This window comes from Cololabis saira, chromosome 3, assembly GCF_033807715.1.
Source record: "Cololabis saira isolate AMF1-May2022 chromosome 3, fColSai1.1, whole genome shotgun sequence".
NCBI lineage: Eukaryota > Metazoa > Chordata > Actinopteri > Beloniformes > Belonidae > Cololabis > Cololabis saira.
The window spans coordinates 49443838-49464341 of NC_084589.1; the positions used below are offsets into that span (position 1 = coordinate 49443838).

The window sequence follows — 20504 nt, forward strand, 5'->3', positions numbered from 1 at the left end:
TGTACTGGACCAAATCATAGAGCAATAATCTACATTTGACAACACCGATGCGTGTATCACCTGTTTAAGCAAATCCTTAGGCAAAAACTTCCTGCAGTGTTTAATCACAGCTATACCTCTACCCATTCTCTGCACTATTTGGTCAACTTGTCTATTCCATGACATTTGACTCTCTACAACATCCCTAATACCTTCACTTCTGTTACTTGCTCTATCACTACATGACCCATAGTTAAGCATAACACAGGGTCATTTCTTAATAAATGTTTTGAAAATAAAACAGTACACTTTCTCTTCACCTGATTTCGGATCAAAATACATCTCTGATCTCCTGATCCATGATGAACCAACCAGAACCCTCAGGTCATCATGCAAACGCTTACTTTCTGTACCCAGAGTTAAAACCAAACTTGATGAGTGAGCGTTCAGCTTTTGCTCCTGTGGAACAAACTCCCAGAATGCATCAGGGATGCTGAAACTCTTTATAGACTCAAGTCAAGTTGAAAATCTTTTTATTGACTTATGTCTGTCTGTCTTGAATTACTGCTTTTAAATTCTTAAATGTTTTATTCATTTTTTTTTTAAATATTTTTATCTTAAGCACTTTGAGTTGTCTTGTACATTAAATGTTATACACAAACTTTTAAATAATCTCATCATTTCACTTTAATCTCCTCTGCAGGTTGAGTGGTTGTAACCTCTCAGAGGACATCTGTGCAGATCTGTCCTCAGTTCTCAGCTCTCAGTCCTCCAGTCTGACAGAACTGGACCTGAGTAACAACCACCTGCAGGATTCAGGACTGAAGAAGCTGTGTCCTGGACTGGAGAGTCCACACTGTCACCTGGAGTCTCTCAGGTCAGAATCCACCAAGTGTTAAACTGTTGACCGTTAGAACTGTTTGGTTGTTTTATTCGATTCCCGTTAGCTGCTGACCTTTCACAGCAGTTTTTCTGGGGTCTCATCAGAATCATCAGCTGAATTACAACAATATCATTAATTGTCACGGAGTTGGGTGGATAGGACCCTGATGCAGGAGACAGGAGTTCCAAAAATGGTGATTTATTACGGTAACAAAAAGTGCTGCTCATGATCCAAAAAACCAGAATATGAACGTGACAAACCTGACCAGAAACATGGAGAGATGAAACAATATGGACCAGCAGGGAGCAAAGGAAAGACAAGACCAGATATACAGAAGGGTTGACAAGACACAGGTGCAGACAATCAAGGCAGATGGGAACAAGGAAAGTCAAAACAGAACTGAAACACAAAGACATAGGTTTCAAAATTAAACAGGAACTAAATAACCAAACTATGACATTCATTAAAATACCTAAACATACATCTTCACAACTCAGAGAAAACAGACACTAGGACACCTCCTTAAAGTACAAAAAAAACATAATCAGCACAATGGCATTATGACTATGTTCAACCTGATCTCACAAAAATCTGTGAAATGCCCACAACCTCTCACCACTATTTTCCGTGGCACCAAAACGGAAATGGTATAATTCCGTGTGAGCACCACGGATATTGTACTATGCGAAGGCAATGGGATCCATTGTCGTGATATATACACAGATTATTACATTATTATTATTTATATATTATTCTTTATTATAGTGGCTAAGTTATGAGTTTGACGCGCACGTTACTGTTTGTTACTGTCAGTTTGTAAAAGCATGTTTTTAACGCTGTTTTAACAGTGTTTAATGGTGTTTTGATGTTTTTTAACAGTATTTTGACCGCAAGTATTTAACCGTGTTTTCTAGTATTTGTCAGGACTGGTGTGGTGAGGACCCAGATGCAGGAGAGCGAGGCAGGAGTTTGCAACCAAAAAACAAAGCGCTGCTTAGCAGGATCAAAAACTCACGGAAACAGGGATCAAAAAACTGGAGCAAAAACAGGCAGGACACATGGAGGAAAGCACAGTACGGAACCACAAGGAGCAAGGGAATAACGAGGGAATAACGAGACACAGGTGTAGACAATCAGGGCAGATGGGACACAGGCGCGGCAAAACAGAAACAAACTGGGGGAAATGTGCAACCCTGACAGTATTTAATGTAAATTTGAGTATTTAACCATGTTGTTTGCTGTCGCCATGACGACGGAGGTGGCGTAGGTAATGTGAAATTATTATTTTTAGCAAAAACCAAATAAAAAAAAATATTTTCCAATATCCGTAATTGTGTCCGCCACAATATACATTTTTTTTTTTTTTTCCCTATTCCCCTTCCCCCGCTACCCCTCCTGATTAATTTTGTTAGTTCTGTTAGATGTCATTTAGAGTCAGGAGGGGTCGCATCTTGGACCGCAACCCGACCCAGAGGAGGCTACCGGCCCGTTGTAGATCTGACCCCCTGTGCTTCTCCTACTCTGGGCAACTCCCAGACCCTGAGGAGGGGGTCTTCCCGCTGAGGAGAGGCTTTCCAATTTTTCATTATTCATTTATTTTATTTAATTATTTAAAAGAGGGATGGGGTTTTCGGCCCGGACCGGGTGGCCGGGGATTGCCTGGGTCGCGGTCCGCCGCCGCGGGATCCCTGGCTGCTTCTTTCCGCGCCGCGGGGGCCCCGCCCGCGGGCCCCCTCGGCCGCCGGGGGGGGGGGGGGGGGGGGGTCTCGCAGGCGGTGGGTTGCCTCCCTCCTACATCTCCCCTCTGTGGGGTTGCTGGTGGCCTGGGTTCCGGGTTTTTCCGTGTCGGCCTCTGGTCTCGCGGGTGGCGGGGTTGCTCCCCCCCCTCCCCCACTATAGATACACCTCAGGTGGAGCTTTGTTTGGTTTATTACACACACACACAAACACAAAGACATGTACACACACACGTACGAACACACATATACACACACACACACACATACACACACACACACACACACACGCATGATCATATACATACACGCATACACACACATAGACATACACACTGGCTTGTTCACCTGCATGCTTGCTCTGTAGTTTTTGGGGTTGGGTAGCGGTAGCGGTAGCTTAGCTCAGACTGCGATCAGATCTCAAGATTTGGGTCGATTGCTGTTCATGTTTTGGTCGGCTCCGTGCCGGTTTCGTGTTTTGTTTGTGGTTTTTTGTTGCAGATTTCCAGTGCTTGACGTGTGTTTCCGTGTGTTCCTGCTTCCTGGATTGGTAGTGGATGTCGTCACTGGGTTTGTATGTGTATATTTATGTATGTGTACGCATATGTATGCGTATATATATGTATATATATTAAATATAGTAATAATGCACATATATGCACATACATATATATATATATATATATATATATATATATATATATATATATATATATATATATATATATATATATATATATATACCTTTGGTTTCTACCGTCATGGTATCAATCATTAATATGTGTGCAGACAAGGTAAAAAAAAAATTTAAAAAAAAGAAGCCCTCCTGTTCTCTACTCATTACCTGTATTAACTGCACCTGTTTGAACTCGTTACCTGTATAAAAGACACCTGTCCACACACTCAATCAAACAAACTCCAACCTCTCCACAATGGCCAAGACCAGAGAGCTGTGTAAGGACATCAGGGATAAAATTGTAGACCTGCACAAGGCTGGGATGGGCTAGAGGACAATAGGCAAGCAGCTTGGTGAGAAGGCAACAACTGTTGGCGCAATTATTAGAAAATGGAAGAAGTTCAAGATGACGGTCAATCTACCTCGGTCTGGGGCTCCATGCAAAATCTCACCTCGTGGGGCATCAATGATCATGAGGAAGGTGAGGGATCAGCCCAGAACTACACGGCAGGACCTGGTCAATGACCTGAAGAGAGCTGGGACCACAGTCTCAAAGAAAACCATTAGTAACACACTACGCCGTCATGGATTAAAATCCTGCAGCGCACGCAAGGTCCCCCTGCTCAAGCCAGTGCATGTCAAGGCCCGTCTGAAGTTTGCCAATGACCATCTGGATGATCCAGAGGAGGAATGGGAGAAGGTCATGTGGTCTGATGAGACTAAAATAGAGCTTTTTGGTCTAAACTCAATTTGCCGTGTTTGGAGGAAGAAGAAGGATGAGTACAACCCCAAGAACACCATCCCAACCGTGAAGCATGGAGGTGGAAACATCATTCTTTGGGGATGCTTTTCTGCAAAGGGGACAGGACGACTGCACCGTATTGAGGGGAGGATGGATGGGGCCATGTATCGCGAGATCTTGGCCAACAACCTCCTTCCCTCAGTAAGAGCATTGAAGATGGGTCGTGGCTGGGTCTTCCAAAATGACAACGACCCGAAACACACAGCCAGGGCAACTAAGGAGTGGCTCCGTAAGAAGCATTTCAAGGTCCTGGAGTGGCCTAGCCAGTCTACAGACCTGAACCCAATAGAAAATCTTTGGAGGGAGCTGAAAGTCCGTATTGCCCAGCGACAGCCCCGAAACCTGAAGGATCTGGAGAAGATCTGTATGGAGGAGTGGGCCAAAATCCCTGCTGCAGTGTGTGCAAACCTGGTCAAGAACTACAGGAAACGTCTGATCTCTGTAATTGCAAACAAAGGTTTCTGTACCAAATATTAAGTTCTGTTTTTCTGATGTATCAAATACTTATTTCATGCAATAAAATGCAAATGAATTACTTAAAAATCATACAATGTGATTTTCTGGATTTTTTCACAGTTGAAGAGTACCTATGATAAAAATTACAGACTTCTACATGCTTTGCAAGTGGGAAAACCTGCAAAATCGGCAGTGTATCAAATACTTGTTCTCCCCACTGTACATACATTCATACATGCATACACACACACATAGCCACACACATACATACACATAGCCGCATAGACACACACACACACACACACACACACACACACACACACACACACACACACACACACACACACACACACACACACACATACACACAGACATATACATACACACAAACACATACAGATACACATACACACACACACACATATAGCCGCACAGACATATACATGGACGCACACTCATTGGCTTGTTCACCTGCATGCTTGCTCTGTAGTTTTTGGGGTTAGTTAGTCGCGGTAGCCTAGCTCAGACTGTGATTGTGTGACTGTGTGAGTGACTGTGATCGAGATTTGGGTCGATTGCTGCTAGTGTTTTGTTCGGCTCCGTGTCGGTTTCGTGTTTCGTTAGTGGTTTTTGTTGCAGATTTCCAGTGCTTGTTGTGTGCCTTCATGTGTTCTTGCTTCCTGGTTTAGCAGCGGATGTCACCCCCCCCCCCCCCCAACAAAAAAAAACACTGGGTTTGTGTGTGTGTGTATGTATATATATATGTGTATGCATGTGTATGCATATATATGCATATATATATATATATATATATATATATATATATATATATATATATATATATATATGCATATATATATATATATATATATATATATATATATATATTACCAGCATGGTATCAACCATTAATATGTGTGCGGAAAAGGTAAAAAAAAAAAAAGAAATAATCAGTATTCATTGATATTATATCATTTATCTATATTTATTTATTTGTTAAATGACATAATCATCTTTTAAATAATCTCATCATTTCACTTTAATCTCCTCTGCAGGTTGAGTGGTTGTAACCTCTCAGTGGACATCTGTGCAGATCTGTCCTCAGTTCTCAGCTCTCAGTCCTCCAGTCTGACAGAACTGGAGCTGAGTAACAACCACCTGCAGGATTCAGGACTGAAGAAGCTGTGTCCTGGACTGGAGAGTCCACACTGTCACCTGGAGTCTCTCAGGTCAGAATCCACCAAGTGTTCAACTGTTGTGCGTTAGAACTGTTTGTTTGTTTGTTTGTTTTATTCGATTGCCATTAGCTGCTGATCTTTCACAGCAGTTTCTCTGGGGTCTCATCAGAATCATCAGCTGAATAACAACATTATCACTAATTAAAATACATAAACATACATGCTTACAACTCAGAGACAACAGACACTAGGACATCTCCTAAAAGTAAAAAAAAAAACAAACATTATAATCAGCACAATGGCATTATGACTCTACATTTCCTCTTTTGAAAGTCAGGATTTACATTTTCTCATCACAGTCTCAAACAAAATATTAAGAAAAATCAAATCTATAGCTCAATTTAAAAAGAATAAAAAATAAATGGAAACAATGTCAACACAATAAACATATTAATAGCTCAATCCTTAACAGTCCATTTTATTCTCTTGAGTAAACAAAAATAACTGGAGCTTCTTTTTAAAGCTTATCATATTATCTAAAGTCTAAAGGTCTGGTAACTCACTCCACGCCACCATCGCTTTGTGATTCATTGTTTTCTGTTTTAAGTTACTGCTACATGGAGGCAACAGAAAATGACCTGCTGATATCCGCCTCGACAAATGACTGCATTTGTGAAAGAAATTATAATCTTCTGTAGAGCGTTTCTAGTGTTTAAGTCATAACTACTTTATTGATTAAACTCATCAATGAATATTGCATCCTACATTCTCCACTTAACCAGGGTGGATGGGGTTTCATTATACTTCCACTGGTCTGATAAAGGCGCTGAATGACTCAGCCAGCTGCTTTGTTCTGAGATACCTGCAGCCTGGCCAGGTTATGTTTGGTTGTACTGGACCAAATCATAGAGCAATAATCTACATTTGACAACACCGATGCGTCTATCACCTGTTTAAGCAAATCCTTAGGCAAAAACTTCCTGCAGTGTTTAATCACAGCTATACCTCTACCCATTCTCTGCACTATTTGGTCAACTTGTCTATTCCATGACATTTGACTCTCTACAACATCCCTAATACCTTCACTTCTGTTACTTGCTCTATCACTACATGACCCATAGTTAAGCATAACACAGGGTCATTTCTTAATAAATGTTTTGAAAATAAAACAGTACACTTTCTCTTCACCTGATTTCGGATCAAAATACATCTCTGATCTCCTGATCCATGATGAACCAACCAGAACTTTCAGGTCATCATGCAAATGCTTACTTTCTGTACCCAGAGTTAAAACCAAACTTGATGAGTGAGCGTTCAGCTTTTGCTCCTGTGGAACAAACTCCCAGAATGCATCAGGGATGCTGAAACTCTTTATAGACTCAAGTCAAGTTGAAAATCTTTTTATTGACTTATGTCTGTCTGTCTTGAATTACTGCTTTTAAATTCTTAAATGTTTTATTCATTTTTTTTTTAAATATTTTTATTTTAAGCACTTTGAGTTGTCTTGTACATTAAATGTTATACACAAACTTTTAAATAATCTCATCATTTCACTTTAATCTCCTCTGCAGGTTGAGTGGTTGTAACCTCTCAGAGGACATCTGTGCAGATCTGTCCTCAGTTCTCAGCTCTCAGTCCTCCAGTCTGACAGAACTGGAGCTGAGTAACAACCACCTGCAGGATTCAGGACTGAAGAAGCTGTGTCCTGGACTGGAGAGTCCACACTGTCACCTGGAGTCTCTCAGGTCAGAATCCACCAAGTGTTAAACTGTTGACCGTTAGAACTGTTTGGTTGTTTTATTCGATTCCCGTTAGCTGCTGACCTTTCACAGCAGTTTTTCTGGGGTCTCATCAGAATCATCAGCTGAATTACAACAATATCATTAATTGTCACGGAGTTGGGTGGATAGGACCCTGATGCAGGAGACAGGAGTTCCAAAAATGGTGATTTATTACGGTAACAAAAAGTGCTGCTCATGATCCAAAAAACCAGAATATGAACGTGACAAACCTGACCAGAAACATGGAGAGATGAAACAATATGGACCAGCAGGGAGCAAAGGAAAGACAAGACCAGATATACAGAAGGGTTGACAAGACACAGGTGCAGACAATCAAGGCAGATGGGAACAAGGAAAGTCAAAACAGAACTGAAACACAAAGACATAGGTTTCAAAATTAAACAGGAACTAAATAACCAAACTATGACATTCATTAAAATACCTAAACATACATCTTCACAACTCAGAGAAAACAGACACTAGGACACCTCCTTAAAGTACAAAAAAAACATAATCAGCACAATGGCATTATGACTATGTTCAACCTGATCTCACAAAAATCTGTGAAATGCCCACGACCTCTCACCACTATTTTCCGTGGCACCAAAACGGAAATGGTATAATTCCGTGTGAGCACCACGGATATTGTACTATGCGAAGGCAATGGGATCCATTGTCGTGATATATACACAGATTATTACATTATTATTATTTATATATTATTCTTTATTATAGTGGCTAAGTTATGAGTTTGACGCGCACGTTACTGTTTGTTACTGTCAGTTTGTAAAAGCATGTTTTTAACGCTGTTTTAACAGTGTTTAATGGTGTTTTGATGTTTTTTAACAGTATTTTGACCGCAAGTATTTAACCGTGTTTTCTAGTATTTGTCAGGACTGGTGTGGTGAGGACCCAGATGCAGGAGAGCGAGGCAGGAGTTTGCAACCAAAAAACAAAGCGCTGCTTAGCAGGATCAAAAACTCACGGAAACAGGGATCAAAAAACTGGAGCAAAAACAGGCAGGACACATGGAGGAAAGCACAGTACGGAACCACAAGGAGCAAGGGAATAACGAGGGAATAACGAGACACAGGTGTAGACAATCAGGGCAGATGGGACACAGGCGCGGCAAAACAGAAACAAACTGGGGGAAATGTGCAACCCTGACAGTATTTAATGTAAATTTGAGTATTTAACCATGTTGTTTGCTGTCGCCATGACGACGGAGGTGGCGTAGGTAATGTGAAATTATTATTTTTAGCAAAAACCAAATAAAAAAAAATATTTTCCAATATCCGTAATTGTGTCCGCCACAATATACATTTTTTTTTTTTTTTTCCCTATTCCCCTTCCCCCGCTACCCCTCCTGATTAATTTTGTTAGTTCTGTTAGATGTCATTTAGAGTCAGGAGGGATCGCATCTTGGACCGCAACCCGACCCAGAGGAGGCTACCGGCCCGTTGTAGATCTGACCCCCTGTGCTTCTCCTACTCTGGGCAACTCCCAGACCCTGAGGAGGGGGTCTTCCCGCTGAGGAGAGGCTTTCCAATTTTTCATTATTCATTTATTTTATTTAATTATTTAAAAGAGGGATGGGGTTTTCGGCCCGGACCGGGTGGCCGGGGATTGCCTGGGTCGCGGTCCGCCGCCGCGGGATCCCTGGCTGCTTCTTTCCGCGCCGCGGGGGCCCCGCCCGCGGGCCCCCTCGGCCGCCGGGGGGGGGGGGGGGGGGGTCTCGCAGGCGGTGGGTTGCCTCCCTCCTACATCTCCCCTCTGTGGGGTTGCTGGTGGCCTGGGTTCCGGGTTTTTCCGTGTCGGCCTCTGGTCTCGCGGGTGGCGGGGTTGCTCCCCCCCCTCCCCCACTATAGATACACCTCAGGTGGAGCTTTGTTTGGTTTATTACACACACACACAAACACAAAGACATGTACACACACACGTACGAACACACATATACACACACACACACACATACACACACACACACACACACACGCATGATCATATACATACACGCATACACACACATAGACATACACACTGGCTTGTTCACCTGCATGCTTGCTCTGTAGTTTTTGGGGTTGGGTAGCGGTAGCGGTAGCTTAGCTCAGACTGCGATCAGATCTCAAGATTTGGGTCGATTGCTGTTCATGTTTTGGTCGGCTCCGTGCCGGTTTCGTGTTTTGTTTGTGGTTTTTTGTTGCAGATTTCCAGTGCTTGACGTGTGTTTCCGTGTGTTCCTGCTTCCTGGATTGGTAGTGGATGTCGTCACTGGGTTTGTATGTGTATATTTATGTATGTGTACGCATATGTATGCGTATATATATGTATATATATTAAATATAGTAATAATGCACATATATGCACATACATATATATATATATATATATATATATATATATATATATATATATATATATATATATATATATATATATATATATATATATATATATATATATATATATATATACCTTTGGTTTCTACCGTCATGGTATCAATCATTAATATGTGTGCAGACAAGGTAAAAAAAAAAAAAAAAAAAAAAAAGAAGCCCTCCTGTTCTCTACTCATTACCTGTATTAACTGCACCTGTTTGAACTCGTTACCTGTATAAAAGACACCTGTCCACACACTCAATCAAACAAACTCCAACCTCTCCACAATGGCCAAGACCAGAGAGCTGTGTAAGGACATCAGGGATAAAATTGTAGACCTGCACAAGGCTGGGATGGGCTAGAGGACAATAGGCAAGCAGCTTGGTGAGAAGGCAACAACTGTTGGCGCAATTATTAGAAAATGGAAGAAGTTCAAGATGACGGTCAATCTACCTCGGTCTGGGGCTCCATGCAAAATCTCACCTCGTGGGGCATCAATGATCATGAGGAAGGTGAGGGATCAGCCCAGAACTACACGGCAGGACCTGGTCAATGACCTGAAGAGAGCTGGGACCACAGTCTCAAAGAAAACCATTAGTAACACACTACGCCGTCATGGATTAAAATCCTGCAGCGCACGCAAGGTCCCCCTGCTCAAGCCAGTGCATGTCAAGGCCCGTCTGAAGTTTGCCAATGACCATCTGGATGATCCAGAGGAGGAATGGGAGAAGGTCATGTGGTCTGATGAGACTAAAATAGAGCTTTTTGGTCTAAACTCAATTTGCCGTGTTTGGAGGAAGAAGAAGGATGAGTACAACCCCAAGAACACCATCCCAACCGTGAAGCATGGAGGTGGAAACATCATTCTTTGGGGATGCTTTTCTGCAAAGGGGACAGGACGACTGCACCGTATTGAGGGGAGGATGGATGGGGCCATGTATCGCGAGATCTTGGCCAACAACCTCCTTCCCTCAGTAAGAGCATTGAAGATGGGTCGTGGCTGGGTCTTCCAAAATGACAACGACCCGAAACACACAGCCAGGGCAACTAAGGAGTGGCTCCGTAAGAAGCATTTCAAGGTCCTGGAGTGGCCTAGCCAGTCTACAGACCTGAAACCAATAGAAAATCTTTGGAGGGAGCTGAAAGTCCGTATTGCCCAGCGACAGCCCCGAAACCTGAAGGATCTGGAGAAGATCTGTATGGAGGAGTGGGCCAAAATCCCTGCTGCAGTGTGTGCAAACCTGGTCAAGAACTACAGGAAACGTCTGATCTCTGTAATTGCAAACAAAGGTTTCTGTACCAAATATTAAGTTCTGTTTTTCTGATGTATCAAATACTTATTTCATGCAATAAAATGCAAATGAATTACTTAAAAATCATACAATGTGATTTTCTGGATTTTTTCACAGTTGAAGAGTACCTATGATAAAAATTACAGACTTCTACATGCTTTGCAAGTGGGAAAACCTGCAAAATCGGCAGTGTATCAAATACTTGTTCTCCCCACTGTACATACATTCATACATGCATACACACACACATAGCCACACACATACATACACATAGCCGCATAGACACACACACACACACACACACACACACACACACACACACACACACACACACACACACACACACACACACACACGCACATACACACAGACATATACATACACACAAACACATACAGATACACATACACACACGCACACATATAGCCGCACAGACATATACATGGACGCACACTCATTGGCTTGTTCACCTGCATGCTTGCTCTGTAGTTTTTGGGGTTAGTTAGTCGCGGTAGCCTAGCTCAGACTGTGATTGTGTGACTGTGTGAGTGACTGTGATCGAGATTTGGGTCGATTGCTGCTAGTGTTTTGTTCGGCTCCGTGTCGGTTTCGTATTTCGTTAGTGGTTTTTGTTGCAGATTTCCAGTGCTTGTTGTGTGCCTTCATGTGTTCTTGCTTCCTGGTTTAGCAGCGGATGTCACCCCCCCCCCCCAACAAAAAAAAACACTGGGTTTGTGTGTGTGTGTATGTATATATATATGTGTATGCATGTGTATGCATATATATGCATATATATATATATATATATATATATATATATATATATATATATATATATATATATATATATATATATATATATATATATATATGCATATATATATATATATATATATATATATATATATATATATATATATATATATATATATATATATATATATATGAATCAGTATTCATTGATATTATATCATTTATCTATATTTATTTATTTGTTAAATGACATAATCAACTTTTAAATAATCTCATCATTTCACTTTAATCTCCTCTGCAGGTTGAGTGGTTGTAACCTCTCAGTGGACATCTGTGCAGATCTGTCCTCAGTTCTCAGCTCTCAGTCCTCCAGTCTGACAGAACTGGAGCTGAGTAACAACCAGCTGCAGGATTCAGGACTGAAGAAGCTGTGTCCTGGACTGGAGAGTCCACACTGTCACCTGGAGTCTCTCAGGTCAGAATCCACCAAGTGTTCAACTGTTGTGCGTTAGAACTGTTTGTTTGTTTGTTTTATTCGATTGCCATTAGCTGCTGATCTTTCACAGCAGTTTCTCTGGGGTCTCATCAGAATCATCAGCTTAATAACAACATTATCACTAATTAAAATACATAAACATACATGCTTACAACTCAGAGACAACAGACACTAGGACATCTCCTAAAAGTAAAAAAAAAAACAAACATTATAATCAGCACAATGGCATTATGACTCTACATTTCCTCTTTTGAAAGTCAGGATTTACATTTTCTCATCACAGTCTCAAACAAAATATTAAGAAAAATCAAATCTATAGCTCAATTTAAAAAGAATAAAAAATAAATGGAAACAATGTCAACACAATAAACATATTAATAGCTCAATCCTTAACAGTCCATTTTATTCTCTTGAGTAAACAAAAATAACTGGAGCTTCTTTTTAAAGCTTATCATATTATCTAAAGTCTAAAGGTCTGGTAACTCACTCCACGCCACCATCGCTTTGTGATTCATTGTCTTCTGTTTTAAGTTACTGCTACATGGAGGCAACAGAAAATGACCTGCTGATATCCGCCTCGACAAATGACTGCATTTGTGAAAGAAATTATAATCTTCTGTAGAGCGTTTCTAGTGTTTAAGTCATAACTACTTTATTGATTAAACTCATCAATGAATATTGCATCCTACATTCTCCACTTAACCAGGGTGGATGGGGTTTCATTATACTTCCACTGGTCTGATAAAGGCGCTGAATGACTCAGCCAGCTGCTTTGTTCTGAGATACCTGCAGCCTGGCCAGGTTATGTTTGGTTGTACTGGACCAAATCATAGAGCAATAATCTACATTTGACAACACCGATGCGTGTATCACCTGTTTAAGCAAATCCTTAGGTAAAAACTTCCTGCAGTGTTTAATCACAGCTATACCTCTACCCATTCTCTGCACTATTTGGTCAACTTGTCTATTCCATGACATTTGACTCTCTACAACATCCCTAATACCTTCACTTCTGTTACTTGCTCTATCACTACATGACCCATAGTTAAGCATAACACAGGGTCATTTCTTAATAAATGTTTTGAAAATAAAACAGTACACTTTCTCTTCACCTGATTTCGGATCAAAATACATCTCTGATCTCCTGATCCATGATGAACCAACCAGAACCCTCAGGTCATCATGCAAACGCTTACTTTCTGTACCCAGAGTTAAAACCAAACTTGATGAGTGAGCGTTCAGCTTTTGCTCCTGTGGAACAAACTCCCAGAATGCATCAGGGATGCTGAAACTCTTTATAGACTCAAGTCAAGTTGAAAATCTTTTTATTGACTTATGTCTGTCTGTCTTGAATTACTGCTTTTAAATTCTTAAATGTTTTATTCATTTTTTTTTTTTAAATATTTTTATTTTAAGCACTTTGAGTTGTCTTGTACATTAAATGTTATACACAAACTTTTAAATAATCTCATCATTTCACTTTAATCTCCTCTGCAGGTTGAGTGGTTGTAACCTCTCAGAGGACATCTGTGCATATCTGTCCTCAGTTCTCAGCTCTCAGTCCTCCAGTCTGACAGAACTGGAGCTGAGTAACAACCACCTGCAGGATTCAGGACTGAAGAAGCTGTGTCCTGGACTGGAGAGTCCACACTGTCACCTGGAGTCTCTCAGGTCAGAATCCACCAAGTGTTAAACTGTTGACCGTTAGAACTGTTTGGTTGTTTTATTCGATTCCCGTTAGCTGCTGACCTTTCACAGCAGTTTTTCTGGGGTCTCATCAGAATCATCAGCTGAATTACAACAATATCATTAATTGTCACGGAGTTGGGTGGATAGGACCCTGATGCAGGAGACAGGAGTTCCAAAAATGGTGATTTATTACGGTAACAAAAAGTGCTGCTCATGATCCAAAAAACCAGAATATGAACGTGACAAACCTGACCAGAAACATGGAGAGATGAAACAATATGGACCAGCAGGGAGCAAAGGAAAGACAAGACCAGATATACAGAAGGGTTGACAAGACACAGGTGCAGACAATCAAGGCAGATGGGAACAAGGAAAGTCAAAACAGAACTGAAACACAAAGACATAGGTTTCAAAATTAAACAGGAACTAAATAACCAAACTATGACATTCATTAAAATACCTAAACATACATCTTCACAACTCAGAGAAAACAGACACTAGGACACCTCCTTAAAGTACAAAAAAACATAATCAGCACAATGGCATTATGACTATGTTCAACCTGATCTCACAAAAATCTGTGAAATGCCCACGACCTCTCACCACTATTTTCCGTGGCACCAAAACGGAAATGGTATAATTCCGTGTGAGCACCACGGATATTGTACTATGCGAAGGCAATGGGATCCATTGTCGTGATATATACACAGATTATTACATTATTATTATTTATATATTATTCTTTATTATAGTGGCTAAGTTATGAGTTTGACGCGCACGTTACTGTTTGTTACTGTCAGTTTGTAAAAGCATGTTTTTAACGCTGTTTTAACAGTGTTTAATGGTGTTTTGATGTTTTTTAACAGTATTTTGACCGCAAGTATTTAACCGTGTTTTCTAGTATTTGTCAGGACTGGTGTGGTGAGGACCCAGATGCAGGAGAGCGAGGCAGGAGTTTGCAACCAAAAAACAAAGCGCTGCTTAGCAGGATCAAAAACTCACGGAAACAGGGATCAAAAAACTGGAGCAAAAACAGGCAGGACACATGGAGGAAAGCACAGTACGGAACCACAAGGAGCAAGGGAATAACGAGGGAATAACGAGACACAGGTGTAGACAATCAGGGCAGATGGGACACAGGCGCGGCAAAACAGAAACAAACTGGGGGAAATGTGCAACCCTGACAGTATTTAATGTAAATTTGAGTATTTAACCATGTTGTTTGCTGTCGCCATGACGACGGAGGTGGCGTAGGTAATGTGAAATTATTATTTTTAGCAAAAACCAAATAAAAAAAAATATTTTCCAATATCCGTAATTGTGTCCGCCACAATATACATTTTTTTTTTTTTTCCCTATTCCCCTTCCCCCGCTACCCCTCCTGATTAATTTTGTTAGTTCTGTTAGATGTCATTTAGAGTCAGGAGGGATCGCATCTTGGACCGCAACCCGACCCAGAGGAGGCTACCGGCCCGTTGTAGATCTGACCCCCTGTGCCTCTCCTACTCTGGGCAACTCCCAGACCCTGAGGAGGGGGTCTTCCCGCTGAGGAGAGGCTTTCCAATTTTTCATTATTCATTTATTTTATTTAATTATTTAAAAGAGGGATGGGGTTTTCCCATACCTGCCCCCGACCACCACCCAGGGCCCCGTCATGGCCCCACAGAGCCAGGCATGGAGCCCCCGCCCACCTCCACCCTTAGCCTTTACTATAATTATAATATAATAACTTCATTATCATGATTACTGTTCAAAGATAAAAAATAAAAAATAGATAAATAAACAAATAAAATAATAATATACAAAAAATAAAAAAAAGCTTTAGTTGTGATGATGGTTTGATAATAATAGCAATGAGAACAACAACAGTAGTAATAATAATGATAATATTCACAATCATGATCTTAATCAGAACCAATATTAATAATTCCACTCCTCCAAAGTGACAGCAACAATTATTGTTATCATCACAGTTATAATCATGGTTGTAATAATGACAATAATGTAATAATCATAACAATATGATAATGTAGTAATAATAGTAATAATAATATATAATAGCTCTAGTAATATATTTATTATATGGTGATATAATAATTTAACAATAGTAATATATAACAGATATAATATGTCATAATACTATATATAATATATGATCTTATAATAATATGATCATAATTGATAACAATAAAGTAAGAGTTGTAAGTGACAACAAGTGAACAGAAAAGAGAGGTATTTGTGAGAGGAATCAGCTCTGGATGTATTGTAGGAAGGGGGACCACGTGTTTTCATAGGATGAGATGTTATTTTTCAAAATAGCAGTGAGTTTTTCTAGGTTTGAATGATCTGTTAGAAGATTAAGCCAGTGAGTTATGGATATCTTTGTTCTGTCTTTCCAGTTCAATAGTATGGTTTTCTTGGCGATAGTTAAAGATATTAACAGAAATGATGTGTGTTGTTTGGGTATGTAATGAAAATAGGTCACCACCTAATGCATTGTCTTCTGTTTTAAGTTATTTTTACATGGAGGCAACAGAAAATGACCTGCTGTGGGGTATCCCAGAAAGCAGGTTCAACAAACTAAACCTGAACTCTGAGTTAACTTACCCGGAGATAGGAAACTCAGAGTTTTCGGTTCCAGAACAGCGGATATGAGTTAGTTCAATCAACTCTGAGTTTCTTAACCTTGAGTTAAGCGCGTGCATGAGGAAAATAAAAAGCCATCATCAATGGAGCCCTGATACAACGATTCACCATGGCGACCGGCGACAACAAAAGATCCACATACTTTTTTTTTTTAAACTTTATTTAACCTTTCAATTTACAAAATCCCTTTGACGAAACATTAGTGTTTCTGAAGTCTGAAGATCCACATACTTTTTTTTTACCTTGTCTGCACACATATTAATGGTGGATACCATGCCGATAAAAACCTAAGGCATATATATGTGCATCATTACTATATTTAATATATATACATATATACGCATACGTATACATACACACACATATATATACACATACAAACCCAGTGAGGTTTTTTTATTTTTATTCTTTTTTTTTGGGGGGGGGGTGACATCCACTGCTAACCCAGGAAGCACACGGAGGCACACGTCGAGCACTGGAAATCTGCAACAAGAACCACAAGCGCAACACAAAACCAACACGGAGCCAACCACGACCAGCAATCGACCCAAATCTCGAGATGTGATCACAGTCTGAGCTAAACTACCATGACTAACTAGCCCCAAAAAACAGAGCAAGCATGCAGGTGAACAAGCCAGTGTGTATGTCTATGTGTGTGTGTGCGTGTATGTATATGACTGTGTGTGTGTGTGTGTGTGTGTGTGTGTGTGTGTGTGTGTGTGTGTGTGTGTGTGTGTGTGTGTGTGTATGTGTGTGTATACATGCGTGTGTACATGTCTGTGTGGCTATGTGTGTGTGTGTGTGTTTGTGTGTATGTATATGTTTGTGTGGCTGTGTGTGTGTGTGTGTGTGTGTGTGTGTGTGTGTGTGTGTGTGTGTGTGTGTGTGTGTGTGTGTGTGCGTGTGTGTGTGTGTGTGTGTGTGTGTAATAATCCTATCAAAGCTCCACCTGGGGCCTGTACTACGAAGCAGGATTTGGGGTTAGCGAGGTAATTTCAGGTTTAACCCTGGGTTTTCAGGACTACGACGGTGGTTCACTTCTCACCGGGGTACATCGCCATGGTAACTTATGCTGAACAGCTAACCTGCTCCGGAGCAGGTTATGTTCGAGATACAGATCGCCGGGTATAAAAGCACCGCCCACTGACCAATCAGCTCTCTTGGAAAATGGCATGCCCTTTCGAAGAGAATCCAGTGGAGCTCGGTGCGCGGATCGTGAGAGGATCCCTCCGAAGAGAACGCGTATTCAGGGACCGCCAAAACCCCTTTGCTTTCCCTGATGAGTACCTGTATGAACGATCCAAGAAAAAAAGAAAAAAGAGGTGGAGGAGAAAATAAAAAATAAATCAATCAATGAATAAATAAAACAAATCATCACCCAAAATCCGATGTACAGTCAATCCAAAACTAATACCAATTAAATAAATAAATCAAGAAGAAATCAAAAAGAAGATGGATTTGTAAGGGGATAGCAAAAAAGGGATTTTCAATTTCGTCCCTCGAACATTCTGAGAAGTCACTTTAAAATACTAAATACCCCCCTCCTGAAAAAATAAAAAATTAAATAAAATAAATAAAAGAAACCAATTCTTTGGTACAGCATCAGCACAAGTTATCGGTCAACAACAATAGTTATAGAACCAATATATACAGGACTGTCTCAGAAAATTAGAATATTGTGATTTTCTGTAATGCAAACACAAAAACAAAAAAATGTCATACATTCTGGATTCATTACAAATCAACTGAAATATTGCAAGCCTTTTATTATTTTAATATTGCTGATCATGGTTGGTTCACAGTTTAAGATTAAGATTCCCAGAATATTCAAATATATGTTTATATCCCTATGAATTTACGCAAAATACAGTCAGCGATCTTTTGCCAGCTGTCTTTCCTGCATTTTGCAGCTGCAACTGTGTTGCTTTTTGCCTGTATTATATGCCTATACTCATCATATTTCCGTAAAATTATTGTTTGCTCTTTGCTACTGAAATAAGCGGCTCTGACAGCAGACTTCTCCATGCTTGCGATTGGTCATGCGCTGAAAACACCGCCCCTTTTATGTGCACGCGCTCATATCCAGATTGGAGAAACCTGGGTTGATATACCGAGTTGATAACCACCGTCGTGTGACCGCTTAGCGTGATTGCAATTGTCCGGGTTAGTGAATCTGGATAAGGAAAAGATATCCTGGGTATGTTGAACTTGCTTCGTAGTACAGGCCCCTGAAGTGTATCTATAGAGGGGGAGGGGGGGACGCAACCCCGCCACCTGCGAGCCCAGAGGCCGACAAGGAAGAACCCGGAACCCAGGCCACCAGCAAACCCACAGAGGGCGAGAAGAGGGCGGGAGGCAACCCACCGCCAACGAGGCCCCCCCCGCCAGTGGTGGCCACGACACGGGATGACGCAGCCAGGGATCCCGGGGCGGCGGACCGCTACCCAGGCGATTCCCGGCCACCCAGTCCAGGCCGGACATGTGGCCAGGAGGCCCTCACCCCCCAGGCCAACGAGCATGTGCACCCGCCCCCATGAAAGCGGCACTCCAGGACCAGAGGGGCGCCCCGCCACAGAGGCCGTGGGGGGGACCGGAGACGGGCCCAGAGATAGGGAACCCCCCAACAGGGCGACACCCACGCGGTCCCAACAACGGAGGGCCCCAGACCCAGGCATCCCATTCATCCATCCATTCGTCTATCCGGTATCTATAATAATAATAATAATAATAATAATAATAATAATAATAACCATCTTTGTATAGTAATAATATCAATGAATTATTAAATGTTGTTGTCCTGCCAATGGAGGCCCAAATCCTCCATGGCAGGACCCTCCCATACCGCATTCTCACCAACAAAGACGCACACTCACGCACCGTTTCCCCCTCGCCGGGTTGTTCCAGCACTGCCAGAAGGCACCCCAGGCTGCGCGGCAAGCCCCGCCAGGCCCGGGCATCATGAACCACCTATCCCGGGCTGGCGAGGGAACGCGGGTGATGTGGGCCCCCCTCCCGACCCTCGTGTTGAGTGCATGTAATTAATGCAATAAAAACAGGGAGGGGGCGGTCAGGGTATCATACTGACAATGATCCCCCCGCTCCAGAACTAAGTATCCTTGTTAAATGTGTTTATTAAATGTTGAATGTGCAGTGTCTGCAGTGTTATTAAAACCGTGAGGCAGGGAGGGCCGGGCCACGCGGGACAATGTCCCCCACGCCCTGGACCCCTCGCCCCTTTGCCTATGTGCGTATGAATCGTGTAGGGGGGAAGGAGGGGGAGCGGAGGCCGAAGCCAGGAGGCAGGACCAGCGGAGCCGGCCCTGGAAGGACGCCCACGCTCCCCCACCGGCCATCCAATTGACGGGGGCCGGCCCTCCAAGCTGGGCCAGGGCCCCACCATACCTCCACGGGTGCCCCCGGCACCGCTGGAGCCCCCAGGCGGAGGGGGAAATGAACCAACATCCCTCCATTCATACTGACGACATAAGACATAGACACCTGAGAATGACTCCACCCCGCCGCCGCGCCCGGGCGTGCATCCCCCGGCCAGGGGAGGCCCGATCCCGGCCCCATCCCCCCCCCCAGGGCCACCCCAGCGGACACGGAATCGCGGATTCCTGGAGGGTCTAACTTGGTCTTGTGAACCTCACCAACAATGTATGAAGGAATCCTGAAAAATAGGATGAGATGAACACAGATGAGATGAATATTAAAATGATAAAATGACAGATTTTGATTATCAGAGAAAATTCTGAGGT

General features: G+C 41.9%; 1 protein-coding gene across 1 annotated transcript in view; it reads left to right on the forward strand.

Moving 5' to 3' along the window:
- The window catches only part of LOC133440469 (NLR family CARD domain-containing protein 3-like), a 33936-nt gene that overhangs the window by 9847 nt on the left and 3585 nt on the right, over positions 1–20504 (forward strand). Inside the window, exon 7 of the mRNA XM_061717728.1 lies at positions 683–856. Coding sequence (XP_061573712.1) covers positions 683–856 — 174 coding nt within the window. The remainder of the gene's footprint in view (positions 1–682; positions 857–20504) is intronic.